At 37.9% G+C, this 20,325-nt stretch overlaps 1 protein-coding gene across 4 annotated transcripts in view; it reads right to left on the bottom strand.

Moving 5' to 3' along the window:
- Window positions 1-20,325, bottom strand: part of bcl11ba (BAF chromatin remodeling complex subunit BCL11B a) — a 99,126-nt gene that overhangs the window by 69,917 nt on the left and 8,884 nt on the right. For 3 of the 4 annotated variants that reach the window (XM_034159911.1, XM_034159913.1, XM_034159910.1), the window contains exon 2: window positions 14,367-14,858. In XM_034159911.1, coding sequence (XP_034015802.1) covers window positions 14,367-14,858 — 492 coding nt within the window. The remainder of the gene's footprint in view (window positions 1-14,366; window positions 14,859-20,325) is intronic. The other variant, XM_034159912.1, reaches the window with a different exon arrangement.

Below are 20,325 nucleotides of genomic sequence, written 5' to 3' on the forward strand. Positions count from 1 at the left end.
TAGACAATACACACTATTTTGCACATCTGCAAGATGTAAACCTTAGTGCGCTCTGTTAGTAATTCACCATGCTGGGTTTTTGCAAGTGCTATGGTGTTTGTGCACGTTTTAACACGTGCAAACATTTACTAAACAAGTTAATCAGAGATAGCAGACTTCACCCAATTCACACAAGTAGTGTAATATAACAATTAACAAACCATTTTTATCAAATAATTTGTGAAACTATTTTTTTCTTTCATATATATACAACCCCTGGCAATAATTATGGAATCACCGGCCTCGGAGGATGTTCATTCAGTTTAATTTCGTAGAAAAAAAAGCAGATCACAGACATGACACAAAACTAAAGTCATTTCAAATGGCAACATTGTGGCTTTAAGAAACACTAGAAGAAATCAGGAAAAATAATTGTGGCAGTCAGTAACGATTACTTTTTTAGACCAAGCAGAGGGAAAAAAATATGGACTCACTCAATTCTGAGGAATAAATTATGGAATCACCCTGTAAATTTTCATCCCCAAAACTAACACCTGCATCAAATCAGATCTGCTCGTTAGTCTGCATCTAAAAAGGAGTGATCACACCTTGGAGAGCTGTTGCACCAAGTAGACTGACATGAATCATGGCTCCAACACAAGAGATGTCAATTGAAACAAAGGAGAGGATTATCAAACTCTTAAAAGAGGGTAAATCATCACGCAATGTTGCAAAAGATGTTGGTTGTTCACAGTCAGCTGTGTCTAAACTCTGGACCAAATACAAACAACATGGGAAGGTTGTTAAAGGCAAACATACTGTGTGATGTGTTGGAGCGTTCTTTTGTTTTTCATGATTCCATAATATATATATATATATATATATATATATATATATATATAATCAAAATATCAGTTGGGTTAGTGTCCTGGTCTTGAAGATCTGTTGGTCAGCTCATCAGTTACATTCCATTGCAAGTATTGTCAAGTGTGGAAGCACAAACACACACACACACACACACAGTAAGAGACACTAAAAATATTACTTCACTCCCACCTCTAGGATGGGGGTGGGGGGTGAAGTAATGAGGCCCAAAATGTCCAAATCGTCACATTTCTTAAAATGGATTAACTCAAACATGATCCTTTATTTATTTATTTTATTTATGTTTTTTGGACATTTCTATTTGTGATGATATATGACCCTCAGAGATTTGTCTGAAATTATTATTATTATTATTATTATTATTATTATTATTATTATTATTATTATTATTATTATTATTATTATTATAGGCCTGTGGCTTGATAGAAAAAAAAAACTAAATTTCTAGATCCTGAAACCAAAGGGGTTTTGTTTTGTTTTCGATCCTCTTGAAGGGACAAAGTCCACTGCCAATAATACCCCGTGAAGCTGCTGTGGGATGAGAAAGGTGTGAATCAGTGGTGCTTGGGTCAGTCCAAATTTTAAATTTTGTTTTGTGGGGGTGATGTATACCTCAATGCGCCCTCATTAGATACACTAAAATCTTTTTTAGCCCCCGTCAAAATCTTTTTTTATCCACCAGCGTTTGCACTTTCTTCGTCGACTCCGACTGTTTGGTGTATGTAGGAATATTATGCTGATTTTCTACAGAGCAACGATTGAGTCCGTGTTACGGTATGGTATTACTAGCTGGTTTTGTAATTTAACGGTTAAATCAAAAACTCAAATATTAAATCTGATTAAGACAGCTGGCAAAATCATGGGTATGGTGGTACCTGTAACTCCCCAAGAGTTGTTTGAACAGGCAGTTCTCAGATGTGCTGATAATATTTTAACAGATGAGTCTCATGTTCTGCACTCTGAATATACTTTACTTAACTCAGGAAGGAGGTACAGGGTTCCTCTTTGTAAATATAATCAATATAAATATTCATTTATTCCATTATCAGTGAAGCTCATAAATCAGCAGATAGTTCAGGGAAGATAGCTTAAGGGTATGTATTTCGGAATTTGCACAAAGAGTTAATAATGTTGTTATTTATATTTTATCCTTTGACTTACTGTGTTGTTTTTAGTGTATGGGTGCTATGTACTGGATGTGTTGTTGTGTAGCAGACTCTGTCCAAGGCAAATTTCTCCTTAGGGAGACAAATAAAGACACTTTGACTTTGACTTTGACTTAACTGTCAAGTAAAGATAATTAGTAGCTTTCAGCTGTGTTATCCCTTTTCCGACCGTTATTCCTTAAGTTTGTGATCCCGTGCACAGTGTTCTTCTTGATGAGTTTCATCGTTCACGTTGCTGTCTGTTTTGTACATCAGCCACTGTCTGTTCACTGATCTACGGATTTCAAGAAAATAATCCCCAATTATCTTTGTCATCTCAGCTAATTCTACACATAATGTGTTCATTGCAGTAAAAGCTAAAGTTGGTCTAAATGTGCACTCCATATGGTATTCACTGACTGCCAAAGATCTCAGATTGTGTTGATGTTGACTGCTTTCACATTACCAGGATGGAAATCACTGCCAGTCGAACAGTGTGGGCTATAAAACAATCCTGAAACATGTGCGTGCGCGTGTGTGTGTGTGTGTGTGTGTGTGTGTGTGTGTGTGTGTGTGTTATACACTGTAGGAATCAAGTATTCCTGTTCAAATTCACAATTATAAATTTAACATGAAGTTCCCATTAAAATCCATCGCAATGAAACTGGCCACTTATTGGCACAAAGAGATATTTCAAAAGAAACAACTAATTTTTTTAATAAGTCTGTTGTTGGACCCTGAAGAAAGTGGCCTTTCCAGATGCTGCAGAAAAGCCCCTTTCATTTAAGGACCTATAATTGTGTACTTTCCTTCCCACCCACAGACCTTCCACCAAAAAACAAATTCACATATCACATCCCCCCCAACCTGAATCTTTAAAAAAAAAGTCTATTTCAATAATTAATTATCAAAATAATTTACCTTTATATTTCTGACAATTGACTTATCGATTAATCAACTAATCAGCAGGAGCTCCAGTCTGACAGTCAGGTTACAACTGCGTGTGTGTGTGTGTGGGGGGGGGGGGGGGGTAATGTGTGTGTAAAATGAAAGTGATCTGGAAGAAAAAGTGAGGCAAACAGTGGGTGTGAATGAAGGAGATGAGACAGGTCGCACACACACACACACACACACACACACACACACTGTATTGTGCAGTTGTGTCATATTTGTCCAAAGTGTGTATTTTTGTCTACAAGCGGATAGAGTTTAATGTCTGAATTGTCAATGAGTTGGCACGTCACACTGCATCGTCACACTCTGACAAACACAAAACACAGTCCAGACTCCGCCCACAGGCAGTGACTGACAGGTACCTTTGGGTTTGTGACCAGAAAAGAACATTGTCCAAATCACTGCACTCTTTTTATAAAATGTAATTAACACTATTATTTTCAATATACTTGCAACTGTTAATTTTAGGGATTTAAGTAATAATGTTTCATTTGATTTAATTAATTTTAACTACAACATTGTTCTGCACTTAATTGACAATGTTATGTGGAAAATGTTGCCTTAACTTTATCATTTAAATTCAACATTTTATTTCTTAGAGTGTGGACTGCAACTGGGGAAGAGAAACTGAGTGGTTTTGTTTCTTTCTTTCTTTACTGGTTTATTTTGATGTGACGTGCACTGGTCAGGGTGGGAATGTTGCATTACTTGAACCAAAACACTAAATTGATTAATTGTCCTAAAAAAATAAACATCTGGACAACTAAGTCACCATAATAAATCATTTATCAAAAAAAGTTGATTGACTTATACAGCTTATCAAATGCAAGGATTTGTTTTGTTTCTGCTTTTTAAATTAATATTATAATTACTAACGAAATAAATAGTTTGGGGTTTTGAACTGCATACAAAAAAACATCACTTTGACTTGTTGTAAATCAGAAATGGCAATTTTTTTTACCCATTATGTTTAGAACAACATAAAACAACAGACAAATTAATCAAGAAGTAACACTGTTAGTTGCTGTGATTTAACCCCTTAACGCCTGAATTTATATAGCTGTATATAAAAAAAATGTTTTTGCCTTTAAGTAGATGGTAAATAATGTTGAGACTATTAATTACACTTTTGCACAAAAAATAAATATTAATTTTGGTATTTTGGTAATAATTTATGTTATAATGTTATAATAATAATAATAATGGTATGTTGCAAATTTGCAACAACAGGCATACTGGTCAATTTGGCATGTTGCATATTTGAGTCAAATATTGTAGTATATATGCGACAATAGGCATTAAGGGGTTAACTGCAAAATATGAGACATGAGACAGAAAAAGAGCAAAAACTGTTTATAAAACACTTTATATTTTTGAAGCATTACTGTGGAAGTGAATCTCGAATCAGACACAGACACAGATTACACTTCAACACGTCTGAACACTTTTCATTATAGATCCTGTTTCCGCTTCCAGGATTTGTTTGTTTTTTTTAATGGGTTTTTTAAAAATTTTTAAGTAAACATTTTTTTTTCAATTATGCGCTTAGTTTGTTTTGACTGTTTACATCATTTCAGTCCTCCACTAATTTAAATACTAAAAATTAAGTTTGAAATTTATGGAAGAAATTATATTTCTATAAATGTGTTTCACTTTAAAAAAAAAAAAACAGTGGCTGCCACAAAAATGATACATTTTTAAAACACTAAAATTTCTTATTTTTTTATTAAAAAGTTTAAAACAAAAACATGCCCATGCATTGACTCCAGTCCCTCCACACACTCCAATTCTGTCTGAAAACATCAAAATTTCACACAATTTACAATTTACAATTTCGCACGTGCACGCACGCACGCACACACGTGTATGAGCTCACATATTATGGATCCACAAATAGATCCACCCCAATACTTTTGTGAAAATTTATTTTACTTAAATCAAAATTTTAAAAAAGTTTTGGAAGATTTGTGCATTTCACAAATCACTCCCAACCTGAGTGTTTTAATTTATTTATTTAATTTTATTTGGAGGTGGGCGGGTGGAGACCTAACACTGTCTTAGGGTTTATTTCTTCCACATTTCTGGGTATCTAAAGTGATGAACTTTCAGTCATTCTGAAGAGAACATCCTGTGGTTCACTTTGCTTTAATTCTTCCGCTGAGCCCAATTTTATAAAGCGTCCACCAAAAAACTGTTCTCACAACTTCCTGCTAGTGGATCTGTCAGTCAAACCGGCTGATGAAAAGGGCGGCAATAAAAACAGCCACAAACATTTACACTTTTAGACGTGCGAGCATGAAAAGACTTTCTGCATGAGTACAAGTGTAAAATGCAGAGCTGAATCCACACAAACTGAAACAAAGCTCACTAATAAATAAATAAATAAATAAATAAATAAGCAAACCCAACTTTTAATTTAGTGGCAAAACAACAGGGCGTGATGCACTTATTTGTGTGAGTTCCACTTCACATGGCGAACAAACGGATGAGAAAACGCTCCAGAATGAAATGATACCTCATCCCGCTGGGACCAAATTACAACGCAGCACCGTCAGCGGTGTTCCGACATTCAGACTCCAGCATCACTTTTCCCTCACTCGCGCGCTCTCGCTCTCTTTTACACTTTTTTTCAGCAGGTAATGAAAAGTGTAAAATCTACAGATTTACAAAGAGAAAATTCTGCCTGTCATATTTCAGTCCCCCGGTGATAATGAGAGGGGTCGAGCACATTCTCTGCAAATTAAACTCGATTAATAAACCCCTCTGTCCTCTCCCTCCTGTTAATAAGGTGTAGTTGGACATATTTCATGTGGAAATTGTGAACTAGCGAGGGTAATTTTCAAACATAAAATGTTATTGCAGCAATATAGTTTACAGTCGCCGCAGTGCACGTCCAATTGAGCCGCTAATATGTTTTTGCTTTTAATATGAAAATTATTGCACATTCTGTTATGAAGAAATATTGTGCAATTACAATTTCCGAGCGTTCCGATGCTGCACATGTGGAGTTGATTTCGCAGGAGAGCTGCAGTCAGATATATTGTGAGCATTTAAATGCAGTCAAGGAAAATGCACATAAATATGAATAACGCTGCAGTAATAATATGGCCATTGCCAATCAATTAGCGCGCACGCCGGAGCGCACTGTTACTGTGGCTGCATTAGAGCCTCCTACAGTGTGCTAAATGTGAGCGCACAGACCGCAGCGGTGGGCGTCGGAGCTTCAGCAGGCTCCGCGCTGGAACAGCCTGGTAAAATATTGATGAAGTTGGGGCTCAAACACAGTGTTTTGCAGCTCCGGCCAAGCCGCAGACTGACACATTCAGAGGAGCAGTGTCCCGCTGAAACAGCGACACACAGTCGGGAGGAACGCTACCTGGGAGAGCGCTTCCTCACGTGGCAGCGGTCCAACCTCTCCATGTGAGCCTATAAGAGCCGGCAGTGGACTCAGCGGCTTCCATCCAATACGCTGTCTATAAATAACATTAAAGCAGGGAACACAGACTCCACAACGACCACAAATCAGCCATCTAAGAGCGTAATTTACAACAACAATTAGTAAACTGTTGATGAGTATGAGTCAGATTGTTAGAAGTTTTAATCTGAAGCACAGTGTGCTGATATGAGTGGGTGCATTCAACAATTATGACATTTTTCAAACTGGGACTGACAGGTAAAGGACATACAAACCGGATTTTGGTTTGCCACACAGTGAAATTCAAAACCAACACACTGACCCCACTGACGAGGAGGAACGTGGGTCTTTTTTTGTGCGTCACATCCGTACTGGTCCGACTGCTCATGTTGAAAATAATTTCTGTCTGTTCCTAAATTGACACTGATTTATTTATGATGGCGGGTACCAACAGCGACCACCATATGTGATTATATTTTTTACCTATTTATAATGAATGTAGTTATATTTCAGTCAAAAGCTGTGTGTGGTGCACTCAGCAGTTCCTCCATCTCTCTTCATCTGTCTTGCAAACACACTGGCAAAAGGACGGTCTGTAAACAGCCCCTCTTTTTCCATGCACAGTCTGAATCAAAATCATGAGCAGGAAAAATAAATCTGGAGTTTAGTGTCATGAAAACCTCTTCACAAATTTGTCCAAAACTGATGTGTTCAAGTTAATTCTGATAAGTTAATAAATACCCCCAGTGATTTATTTTATTTTTTAAACACGGTGATGTGAGGAAAAGCAATGTGTATTGCCTCACAATGAATAATAAAACTGTGTGTGTTATAACATCACAGTGTGTACGTTATAACATCACTGTGAGCATGTTATAACATCACACTCAGTTATAATATCACAGTGTGCACGTTATAACATCAGTGTGTCAGTTATAATATTAAAGTTTGTAAGTTACAATATTACAGTGTATACATTATAACATCACAGTGTGTACATTATAACATCAAAGTGTGTAAGTTACAATATCACAGTGTGTATGTTATAACATCACAGTGTGTATGTTATAACATCACAGTGTGTATGTTACAATATCACAGTGTGTACGTTATAACATCACAGTGTGTATGTTATAACATCACAGTGTGTATGTTATAACATCACAGTGTGTACATTATAACATCACAGTGTGTATGTTACAATATCACAGTGTGTACATTATAACATCACAGTGTGTACATTACAACATCAAAGTGTGTATATTATAACATCACAGTGTGTACATTATAACATCACTGTGTGTACATTATAAGAACACTATGCCCACATTACAACATCACAGTGTGCTTGTTATAACATCACAGTGTATTAGTTATAACATCAAACTGTATAAGTTACAAAATGACAGTGTGTACATATAACAACACTGTGTGAATGTTATAACATCACAGTGTGCACATTATAACATCAATGTGCATGTTATAACATCACAGTGTGCACGTTATAATATCATAGTGTGCACATTATAACATCACAGTGTGCATTTTATAACATCACCATATGTAAGTTATAATTTCACAGTGTGTAAGTTATAACATCACAGTGTGTTAGTTAGAACACCAAAGTGTGTACATTATAACGTCACAGTGTGTCAGTTATAACATCAAAGTGTGTAAGTTATAACATCACTGTGTACACATTATAACATCACAGTGTGCACATTATAACTTCAATGTGCATGTTATAACATCACAGTGTGCACATTATAATATCATAGTGTGCACATTATAACATCACAGTGTGCACATTATCACACCACAGTGCACATGATATAACATCACAGTGTGTCAGTTATAACATCACTATATGTAACTTATAATATCACAGTGTGCACATTATAACATCAGTGTGCATGTTATAACATCACAGTGTCCACGTTATAACATCACTGTGCACTTTATAACATCACAGTGTGCCCATTATAACATCAGAATGTAAAAGATATAATATCACAGTGTCTATGTATACATTGTGTGTAGTATGTGTGTGGACATACATATGTAGATACAGTAAAATTTGCATATAATGGATTCAGGTGGACCAGCAAATTTTGTCTGTTCTAATCAGAATGTGCTAAATGTATAAAAAGGACAAAATCCACTATATGTGTAAAATGCAGAAAATCCATAAAAAAAAAATTACATCTGGTCGAGTCACTCTTTTTTCTAAGTCCCCTGCGGTGTGGTACCCTACAATCTTAATACCTGATTTATGCTTCTACACCTCCGTAACTCTGTGGCCATGCAATGACGTTGACGTGCGCGTGACCCTTTCAAAGTTCTCAGTTGTTGTGCTGGTGGGTGTCTTAATGCAATTTAGTGCAAGAATAGTGGCTTATTCTGGATTAATTTGTGCCTCAACGAGTTCAACTTCTTTATACAATCATCAAGCTCCAAACCAACGGTACGTTACGTGCAATTTCCCATCATGCATTGCAGGTCATTTGAGCATGTTTTTCGACTCCATGTTTTGAAGTTGTTCATATTTGCATATATATATATATATATATATATATATATATATATATATATATATATATATATATATATATATATATATATATATATATATATATATGATGATATTATAACATGCGCACTGTGATGTTGGACACTAATCTACATAAGGCTGGGTGGTTTGTGCATTTGCTTATTATATTATAAATTATTTATTGATTATACAACTATTTACTGTGTATACTTACTACTACTTTGTAGATTCAACTGATGAGGACTTAACAGTATCATTCTTCATAGTTTATTAATAAATGTTCAATTATACTCTTCTTTCCAAACGTGTCATCAATTTCTTTTAGTGAAAGCTATTTTTCTGACTTTGTTGGCCATGTAGGATGCTGAGAATCATTGTGACAGTGTTCTAACAGCACCAGTACAGCATCATAATCAAATATCCCCATATGTCAACAAGTGATTATTATTTCTGAACTGCTTTTGGGGGGAATTTGATTTTGTCTCAGTCATTTCCTGTTGAATTTTTAATCCCTCGAGTGCTCACGTGGCTCCTCCAGGAGAGAACAACTGATCCATCCAGTGGCCCCACGGCAGGAGGAGTCGTTCCTTTTTTGTGTCCACTGTCTTTATGGATAACCAAAAGCCATTCTGCATTCTGTAAAGAATCATCATGAAGTCTTGTGCTTCTCTTTTATTGACATAATATTTTTTTTCTCATAACCTTTAGATTAAAAAAAATTATTTACAACTGTGCTCTTGAAAAATATATTTCCTTGTAATTATACAATTGCAACCACACTTATATTGTGAGCTGGTGTCAAGCATTCTTTGTTCATGTCCTGTGAAACTATTGCAAGACAGACATGAGTTGCAATTCCTGCATCCACCACAGGGGCAGTATAACCATGGGAGCACTTAAAAGAAGCACACATTAACAAGAAAACTGAAGCAAATGTTGCGGGTATTCCCATAAAATTCAGAATTGTGGTCCTCTGATGTAAAGTTGCGTATCCCTGTGTGCACATCTTGGACACGTCACATGAGGCTCTCTAACAGACCGCTGAACTTTAGAGCAGGCGTTTGCTGGTCTAAGGCATAAACACTTTGTGGTGATGGATGATATGAAGGAGGTATCTCTGCACATGTCCACATCTCCTTTTTAGACCAACACATCCACGTGAGACCAAGTGTACATGCTATTTAAAGAACGTGGGTGCTGGGTGTAAAAATGACAACTGCGTCAAGTGGAGACTGGGAATGACATGAGCATTTCACTGTCGAGGTAGGTGGTATTAAAAGTCTATAAAATAAGTTTGCTGTGATATGGAATTTGATTATGCTAACCAATAGCGCAAATGTTGACGTCATCAGTCTGAATGCGCAAACTGTCTGCAAAATGTCAGCAGTGTGATGAGCACCTTTAGGCCCACCTCCAGTCTGTGAGACATCCACCATGGGAGAAAATTTCATTGATTTCTTTTTGTCTCTCCTTTTTTTTTTTTTTCCTTTTTTTTCTTTTTGTTTCCACAATCACCACATCCATGTGTTTATAAGGAACAACAGAAAGGGAACAAAAACAAACACACTTCATCCCAAGCTTCTTCAACTGTGTTTTGTGGCCATGCAGATCTGTTGAAGTAGTGCTATTCAACATGAGGACTGTGGGCCACATCTGGCCAACCATGGTAACTGACATTTTCTGGAAATGAATACATTTCCCTTTAATAGATCACAGAATGTTTTCTTTAAAAAAAAATTATTTTGAAACTTTCTTTTAGATTTAGAATGTGAATTTCTGATAAAATATGATACATTTAATTTTAATGTAATTGTACGCATGTATAGCTATAATTTAATTTTACTACAAGTCTACAAACTGGGTATACGTATACTACAATCTTCTCCTGTATGAATATTTCGGTTTTAGAAGCTTACTCCTAGAATATTATGTAGTTACTATATTTCTTGTATATGTTGTTTATTACCCTGATTGTGTAACTATCACTTATATACATTCTGTCCATTTGCTTGAGCCGCAAAGCTGGGTAGGGCGATTTTCCATGGGATAAAAAGCTTTTGAACCTACCATCCCTGGTTCTCAAGACCAGACACCTAAGTGGTTCTTACCTACTGTATTCTACTCTTCTATTCTACTCTTCTTATTATTATTTTTTTTTTTTTTTTTTTTTTTAGATATTTAGATATACCTAGTAGAGTTCTACCTTAGAATTGGAATGTATTATAGAAGACATACCTTACTGAATTTTCATGTAATTCCCAGAAGATCAACAGGTATTTTTGGCCCATGGCTCGACATCCATATTAATTTATAGCCCTTCAAAGTAAGAATTTTAGGTACCTCTATGTTTAAACCAGGAAAAAAAAAGAAAATTAAAAAGAACAGCTCCATAAGATCCAGCTTTCCATCAAATAAACTTTTGTTTGCACAATTTGCAGGCCCATTCCTGCAACAGTGTAGCTGTTGAACATCTCTTTATTTTATGAATATGTGTTATGGGAAAAGATTTTGTATTTTCCCTATTTATTGCAGTTACACTGTTTGTTTGTTTGTTTGTTTTGTTTTTTATCAGGAGTTGGATCATGAAGGGCATCTGGCATAAAACTTGTGCCAAATCAATATGTGGATTCATGCAGAATCAACTGTGGTGACCCTGAGCAGAATGAGAGCAGCCAAAGAAGTTAAATGTTCCAAAATGTTCTAAAATACCTTTATAATGTGTAAAATATATCTCTAGTAAGAGTAGCTGTTGTGCAGTTGTAATAGCAGCACTTTACTCTTTCAAAAGCATTTATGTTGAAAATTTTAAACATATGAATATGCTGTGATATCAGGATATTCTCATTTCATATATCATACTAACAGCTAAGTGTGATATTTTGCATATATTCTTCCAAATTTCTGTGCACATGTGTAGGCTTAGAGTTACAATAACAATAATAATCAATATAAAACAAAATTCCCCATCTTATTGATAAGCCACCATCTTACTGTCAGTGATGTCATCACAGTCTCCTATTGGAGGGCACGTACGAACAAATTTGGTTGGAAGAATATGTATGAATTTTTGTGCATTACTATTTCTGAAGTTTTACTATGAATTTTTAGGCTAGTGATATAAAGCAATACACTCAGTACTTCAAAATTACACCATGATATAAAGTTTCGGCCACACTAACCCTACTGTGCTGTGTGCAGCTTTAAAAGCAAAAACCCTGAGAATTTATAGACAATGATCTACATACAGTGAGCTTAAAAACAAGACTTAGACGATATTCTGTCACCAGAGGTGAGTTTGTGCTAATCTGTTGGATAAATATATTTTAGTCATTCATCTTCAATCTTCAAATTATTGTTAGTCTTATTTTAGTGTCTTTTGGAGTTGCGTTTCCACAATGCTTTTATTTTGAAGGACAGAAAAAAGGAAGTATAGTCCAACGGAGCGATAAAAACGTTTCATAAAGTTACAGGTAAAAGGCATATTTTATGTTAGAAAAGTGCTCGGTTGATAGAGGCACAAGGTGTTTATTTATATCAGCTTTATGCAGATCACCCAGGAGCAGCTTTGTAGCCAATTTTGTACTTTGATTTTCTTTTTATGTCATGGTTTTTGGTGTAGCGGTTTAATGTGTTATTCTTGTTAACCCTCTGGGGCTGACACTGTCGTATACGATGGCTAAGACCAAGCTTTACTAAATTATAAATAACTTTTTAATGATATGAGATAGAAACTTATTCTTTATTTTTTGCTGAAAAGTTAACTGCGGACTTTCGAGCCAGCCATCGGCCATCTTTGTACTCCTCATAGAAGCTGTGTGATGACGTGCGCAATGTGAGTGTCCAATCGGAATTCGTTCACCGTCACATGGTTTTCCAAAATCCAATCGTAGGGCAGATTTACCTCACGTGAAAAGCCAAAGATCATTTTCAGGAGTGATATGTTACTAGTTGGACTAGTTGGACTACTGTTGGACTACCATTTGAATAGCCCCTTGGGTGCTCCAATGACTACATACTATTCCAATGTGCCCTGCACCATTACGCACAGCGATCAGTGAAAGCAAGAGCAGACGGAGAGCCTCTGATGAAAATCTCATATGCTCAAACAAAGAGTGTGTAACTATCAGGATTGCTCCACTAGTTTGCATGTGAATGTTACTGGATAACTCTGTTGCTTTCTCTGTGTAAAGCACAAACAAAAGGCAGAGACAAACAAAACACATAGACCATTTTGTATATATTGTTCAAAATGTGCATTTGTGTTTATTGTTTGAACCTTTTTGTTGTACAGTCTTTCACACAAGAACTTAAATTACCTTTATAAAGTGTCAAAACAGTTGTTTATTATAATTTGCTGTGTGTTTTGAATAAATGTGTGTGGAAAATAATTTTTTGCTTTATTTTTTCCTTTCTTATTTTTGATTGTAAACCTTTATTACACATAAAACACAACAAAAACATATATATTCTGAAAGCACAGATTTTCCTGAAAAAAAGAGACTGTCCAAAAAATGCCCTCGGACCCCAGAGGGTTAATTGACGTTAGTTAAACCTTTGAATTCTTTGTTTGTTCATTTCTTTTAGCTCTTCAATTAAACACTGTGAACCATCAGTTTGAGAGTCAAGTCATCAGTCAACCGGAGGCGCTACAGGAGTTCGAACAAGGACCTCAGTGCTGCTTTTAAAGACTTTAAAGCCTTCACCTTATTTGCATTAAACTCTACCCAGTCTTGTGTTAAATATGAAGCGGAAACCTGGCTAAACGACAGCACCGACTCAAACCGCTACAATAACGGCGCATTTCAACGTGCAGCACTTTTGGATTTGACTTGTAGCTATCAGATTAGCAGCCGCTGGTTTTTGGCGAGAACGCGCCGTAGCGCACTGAGCTGCACTTTTTCAAACAGTGACCTGTAGGATGAAGGGATGCTCTGAAAACATTCTGAAAAAGATTCTCCTGCTCAGGCGTCTTTGTGAACATCTTGAGTGGTTTGAGAGATGCCCAACTGTTCACTTCTTCCCCCTGCAGCTGATCTCCCGCTAAACTGTCTCTTTACCCCACTGAACGGAGGAGAAAGGCTCTTTTTAATCCCGCTTTCTCTTTCCCTCCTTCCCCTTCTCCTCTCTCTGTGTGTGTGTTTTTATTAGCGCTTATTTGAATTTTAATGAGCTTTTTCACCTTTTTAAGCAGATGGCTTAGGCTGGATTTCACCATGAAAGTCGGGGCGAGTCTCTCTTTCACATTTTGCACAATTTGTTTCAACTAGCCGAGTCCTTGAGGGGGTTTAGGGCTTTGAGCGGATACTGTGTCTTCCTCTCTTTCTCTCTCTTTTTCTTTCAGCTGAACGCTCAGTCTCAACAGGAAGCTGTCTGACATGTATCCATGTGATGTGAAATCCATTTAGAGAAACAACCCAACTCCTGGTATCACGCCTACCTGTTGGTGTGTTCTCCTGTTTGGGACAGATTCCTTTGGTGGGTGTCCTCTCTCCCATCTCACCACCTTTTCCTCCTCGTGCCACCTCATCCTCCTCCTCCGGCGTCACCTGGATTCCGATCTCCACCGGTTCCATCACTTTCCTCAGCTCTGCCTTCGAGGCGTGACGGTGGAGGCTCTGCAGACTGGGACTCCCGCCACCACCTCCGCCTCGGTCGGTCATCTTGTCATAGCAGCCATTGGCCAGTAGGGGAGTCTGGCACTGCTTCTTCTTGTGCTCAATGAAGAGGAGGATGTCGCCCAGCGGGAAGGTCATCTGACACTGGCCGCATGTCAGCAGGTCGTGTTCGGCGTGGAGGCCTGGCAGCAGGGCGTGAGCCAGGCTGGAGTCCAGCGCGTGGGGAGGCAGGCAGAGCGGGTGGGTGGGCAGGTTGAGCGGATGGGCGGGTAAGGACTCAGAGAGCAAGCTGCCATCTGGATGCACAGCCTCCGCTGGACAGTCAAAGCAAAAGAAAAGAGATTCCGTCAGATGTTTAAACAACTGGACATTTTGGAACAAAAAAAATGATGATCAGAGAGAAACATGTCAGAATTTAAATTAGCTTCAAGAGCACAGTGGAAAACAGTTTGTGACTCCAGTTTTTTTTTTTTTTCTTTCAACCAGGATCACGTCAGGTAGTGGTGACAGCTGCTAATGTGTTAGCATGACCCGCCACACTTTGACCGCTGTCAGTGCCTACGTCACATTTTCAGGCTGAGGTTGTGAACTGGTGCCTTTGGTTTTGTCTTGTGAAATGCGCTGGATGGACTTCTTATGGGCCCTGACACAACTTTCATGTTGTCAATCAGGAGGTAATTATCACATATCTAACTTCAAAAATGGCAGATTAAATCACTCATAAAAATCAGGAAATAGGTCACAACCCGATGTTATTCTGTGAACGCATCTTTAACACAACATATTTTTGTACCAGGTTAATTTTCAAGTCACCTACATACGACTATAGTGAACCGAGTTGGTGAGCCTTGTAATGGCTGCATTAGGCTAATTAGCTAGCGCACTCAGTTCAAAGATGATACCTGAAAAATGATGGGGAGGAAAGGTATTCCTACTAGAGGTGGGCGGACCGATCCTAATATCGATAATATCGATACTAACACTGGTATTGATATTGAACGATCCTCGTGTAAAAAGATCGATACTCAAGCTTTTTTCTCAAATTTGGCATAAGATTTTATGGAGATGATTTGACGATGTGCCAGCTAACAGTAGAGGATTTCACACATGGACAAAAGCCCACACAGACACACACTCCGTCAGTGATGACATCGTAGGTGCTCTTGAGTAAATCAATACTCAAGCTTTTTTTCTCTCCCGCACGCACTAACTGCTGCGCACGCAGATTCATCAAAGTCTACTCTCTGTCTGTAAGAGCGCTGCGCTGTGTCACACAACACGGAGAAGTGCACTGTGGTTTGTCAGCCCTCTACCTCAGGAGATTTTGTTTTAAGTTGTGTTGAGTGATATTTTTTAAAACAAAAATGTTGATTGTGATAATTTTGTTGTCACGTACAATGTTTGGCAAAATTCTATCCTAGGTCTTTTGGATCCCTTGGATCTATGAAGCTTAAATATGAAAAAGTATCGGTATTGGTATCGATATCGATATCGTCGATACTGGGCCTGTATTTACTTGGTATCGGATCAATATAAAAATTTCTGGTATCGCCCACCTCTACTCTTGAGCAATGCACTGATGACTCTGAGCCTGTTTTGTTCACGTTGAAGTCAGAGTGACAGATATGCTGCATTTACATATGAAGAGTTCAGATGCAAAACCCAGTATCTCCAAAACCATAAATTTTTAGTTGAGGCCAACATGTACTTGGCTGTCAAGGGGACCATCAGTGTGCAAAATATGACAGAATTTCAACAAACTGTTTTCATGTTATTGATGAAAGTCTATGCATTTCCGCATAGGGTTTCCTTTAAATCTTCATTTTCAACTGCATTTTTCTCCATTTGAAAAAAAGGACATACTGGGTCTTGCATCTGAACTCTTCATATCCACTTTGTTGCAGGGTTATTGACATTTGCACGAATCTGATCCCCGCAATGCTGCGTAATTCATTGTGCCAGTGCATCCAGCTTTGACCCCCTCGACGCCACGCTATATAAAATAATAATTTCATAGCTGATGATGCATTTGCTCTCAGAACGTGGCTGATGAAACCTTCTCTCATCGCTCCCAGAATCACAGAGAAATTATTTACAGCTGCAGGCTGTCTCGTGCGCATTGTGCGGGGAGAACGCATTTGAAATCTTGTCTCAAAGGTAATTATTTCTGATATATATATTGTAATGGATTGGTAAAACAGTTGCATTTTCATTCTTTCTTATGAGTTAGATAATGTATCTGTAAAATTATGTTTATTATAGATGTAACATCTCATCATAATAATTCAAATGTGCTGCACACATTGACACTCAGGGACACACAGTGTTTTCAAATAGGCTGCGCAATGTTTATGACTACTTCACGAAATTAATGCTTACAAGAAGTTTTGAAAATTTCAAAACTGTCTTTGCGCACTGGCACGCAGCCGTGCACAGTTCATGCACAGTTTACAACAGCATACAGTGAGCTTAATCACTGGCATGCAAGATTGCGCACCAATGCGGGGAACAAATTTGTAAAATGAGCACTGATAGAGCGCAGAGGCTGCAGGAGAACAATGGCACTGACTAATGAACATTTACTAAAGGCGCCTTGACTCGCACGCATTTAAGCCCCGCACCTCCGCGCAATTCGTCATGCCAATCCCACAAACTGTGTTCTGCTGGACGCCGTGCTTTGTGCCGCTGGAAGCTGCATATAAAATAATTATTTCTTAGCGGATTAATCATTTGTTCTCAGAGTTTGACTGATGAATCCACCTTTAATCGCTTCCGGAATCACAGAGGAATTGCGCTTCATGACGTGGAGAGCATACTTGTTATGGTCTAAAAGGTAATTATTAGATTTATTATTATTATTATTATTATTATTATTAGATACCGAGTCACAATCCAATACTTTAAAAAACTGAATGAACAATGAACAAATGCTAAATATATAATATTTTCATTTTAATCACCTTATTTTATTATTTATCACTTAAACAGTGCACTTCTCCTTGAGGTAGCTTGAACAATCAAGTAATAATCTACCAGACTTAAAAAATGAAATGTACAAATTTCCATGTTATTTTATTTGTCTAAAAATGGTTTCTAAAGAACCATTTATTGATTTAGCTATTTTAATTACAAGTGTGAGGTAAGAAACAACAGCAAAAAACATTTCCAAGGATTTTTCTTCAGAAAACTGCTCTATAAATGAGCAGTCCTGTGACACGTTTCTGTTTTGTACAGATCAGTGGTTTCTGCACTGATCTGTTTTGTACGGATCAGTGGTTTCTGCCACTAGTCTTCCGTGTTTTGGCCCGACGCATCATTCCTATTGGTCTGCACAAAGCTATGTCAGAGCACAGAGCGTAGAAAGTTGGATTGGGTTGAACTTATGTTTTTTTCTTTTGTTCAATAAAAAAAAAGACTGGGTTGAACTTTGACCACGTCAGCCTGCTGACAAGCGGCAATGCGTGCTCCCGTCAGAAGCGTCGCTTTAGCTCAGCTTTTGACGCAATGCTACACTTTTAAAATGCAACATGTCTCATTGAAAATAATGCTTTTTAGACCAATTCTTGACGCCTCTGACACTTCAGACGCATGAAAGGCCCATTAATCTGCAATAATGAGCTTGAAATAGCACTGATCAAAATAATGAGGATAAAATCTATATCGGATTCCTGATCGGGATGCAACGTCCGATTTCGATCAAGCTGAAACCACGTGATCGGGCCCGATTTCCGATCACGTGATCGGATCAGGACGTCCCTAATATTTATATTGTAATGGCTTTTTAAAACTTGCATTTTCATTCCTTCTTATGAGTATCTGTAAAATTATGTTTCTCATAGATTTAACAACTCATCATAATCACTCAGACGGCCTGCGCTGTGGTGCACTGTGTCGACGCAATCACTCACACTGACAGTCCGTTTTTGAATTGTTTTGAACATTTCAAAATTTTCTTTGCACACTTGCACGAAGCCGCGCACAGTTTACAACAGTTTCCAATGAGGTTACCCTCTGGCAAGGCAGATTGCGTACCAGTGCGCGGATCAGATTTGTGCAAGTGTCAAGGCACCTTTAAAAGTTACCAGGTTATTTGTGCTGATGCTGGAATGTTCTCACTGGTCCTCAGCTTCAGGTCATTGATGGATTTGAATAGATTTTGAACGACAGACCTGCAGCCTGACTGCTTGCGTTTGTTTTTGAAGGAGCGCTGATCATCATCAATGGAATTAATTTTACAAACTGCTCTTCTGGCTGATCAAAGGTAAATATTTATCTTTGGAGGAGTGGACTTAATATTTTAAACGTATGCAATTATTTGTGAGTTGTGTTGATGCATCAATAATTGTCTCCCTGAGAGCACCTTTCCTGCATATATTCTGTTTCTCTCTGCACTTCGTTCGGCTAATTAACTCAAACTGAGATGCGAAGATGAAAAATGTGCGGGTCGTGCGCTCTACAGGAGCAGGGCGGAGACTCCTGCTCACATCTTAAAGTGGGATCCAGATCACCATTTCGTTTTCACTGTAGCGAAAACACGTGCGATTAAGAACATCCATTGCAGTTTTTTCCACGTGCACAAACTCACGGCAAGTTAGACAATCAAAACACAGCCGCGCATGCAGATTGCTTTGTGCGTATTGTGGATGTGTCTTGTGACAGAAATGTGCAATTACAAGTGTAAATGCGTTCAAGATCAGACTGCACGTCAAGCTTTGCTCTGTTTTATTGCTTCGGGGAAACAAAGTTAAAAGAAGTGATGCACAGAGGTAAACAGGAAAAGAAGTCATCATCAGCTCTCTCTGTCTGGCTCTAATATGAGATGATGGATTAGCAGCAGTTGGCCATTTGTCTCAGACTCCACTTTAGAAATCCAAACAGATTTGAGATGTCAAATCGAGACGAAGGCTCCAGATGGAGCCACTCACCGTCTACCTGCTTCAGGTTTTCTTTTAAATACACCACTAACCTGCTTCTGTCACTGCACCTACGATAGGTTGAGAATAAATTAAGAATATTATACTTAAAATCCAGATTAATAGCTAGTACTTGTAATCAGGGTACACAACAGATCTACAGTTTGATTGTTCCGCTGACAGCAGCACTATGTGTGTGTGTGTGTTTCAGTTCGGTCGCCGACTTGTCAGCCGCACCGGCCTGTGTGCGCATTTTTGCTGCATGCATTATGTGTGCTAACATGTATGTATGCATGTGCACGTGCATCTCATGCTCACACACAGTGCGCGTGCATGTGTGGCCTGCAGGCTGCAACCATCTGTCCTCCGCTATAGAAATGAACATCCCTGGATTTGTTAGTGATAAACACGAGCGTGAGCGGAGTCAGCGTGGCGACCTGGAACAAACGCACACCACAGCTACACGCTGACCCCCCCATCACCACCACCACAATAACACACCACAATCACAAGAAAACAGGAACAACAAAAACATATAAAACACATCAAACAAGCTCTGAGTTCTTGTGAGAATAAAGTGACACGATGGTTATTAATGTCCACTAATACAACCCCTGGCAAAAATTATGGAATCACCGGCCTCGGAGGATGTTCATTCAGTTGTTTAATTTTGTGGAAAAAAAGCAGATCACAGACATGACACAAAACTAAAGTCATTTCAAATGGCAACTTTCTGGCTTTAAGAAACACTATAAGAAATCAAGAAAAAAAGATTGTGACAGTCAGTAACGGTTACTTTTTTAGACCAAGCAGAGGAAAAAAATATGGAATCACTCAATTCTGAGGAATAAATTATGGAATCACCCTG

The sequence above is a fragment of the Thalassophryne amazonica genome, chromosome 19, assembly GCF_902500255.1.
Source record: "Thalassophryne amazonica chromosome 19, fThaAma1.1, whole genome shotgun sequence".
NCBI classification, from domain to species: domain Eukaryota; kingdom Metazoa; phylum Chordata; class Actinopteri; order Batrachoidiformes; family Batrachoididae; genus Thalassophryne; species Thalassophryne amazonica.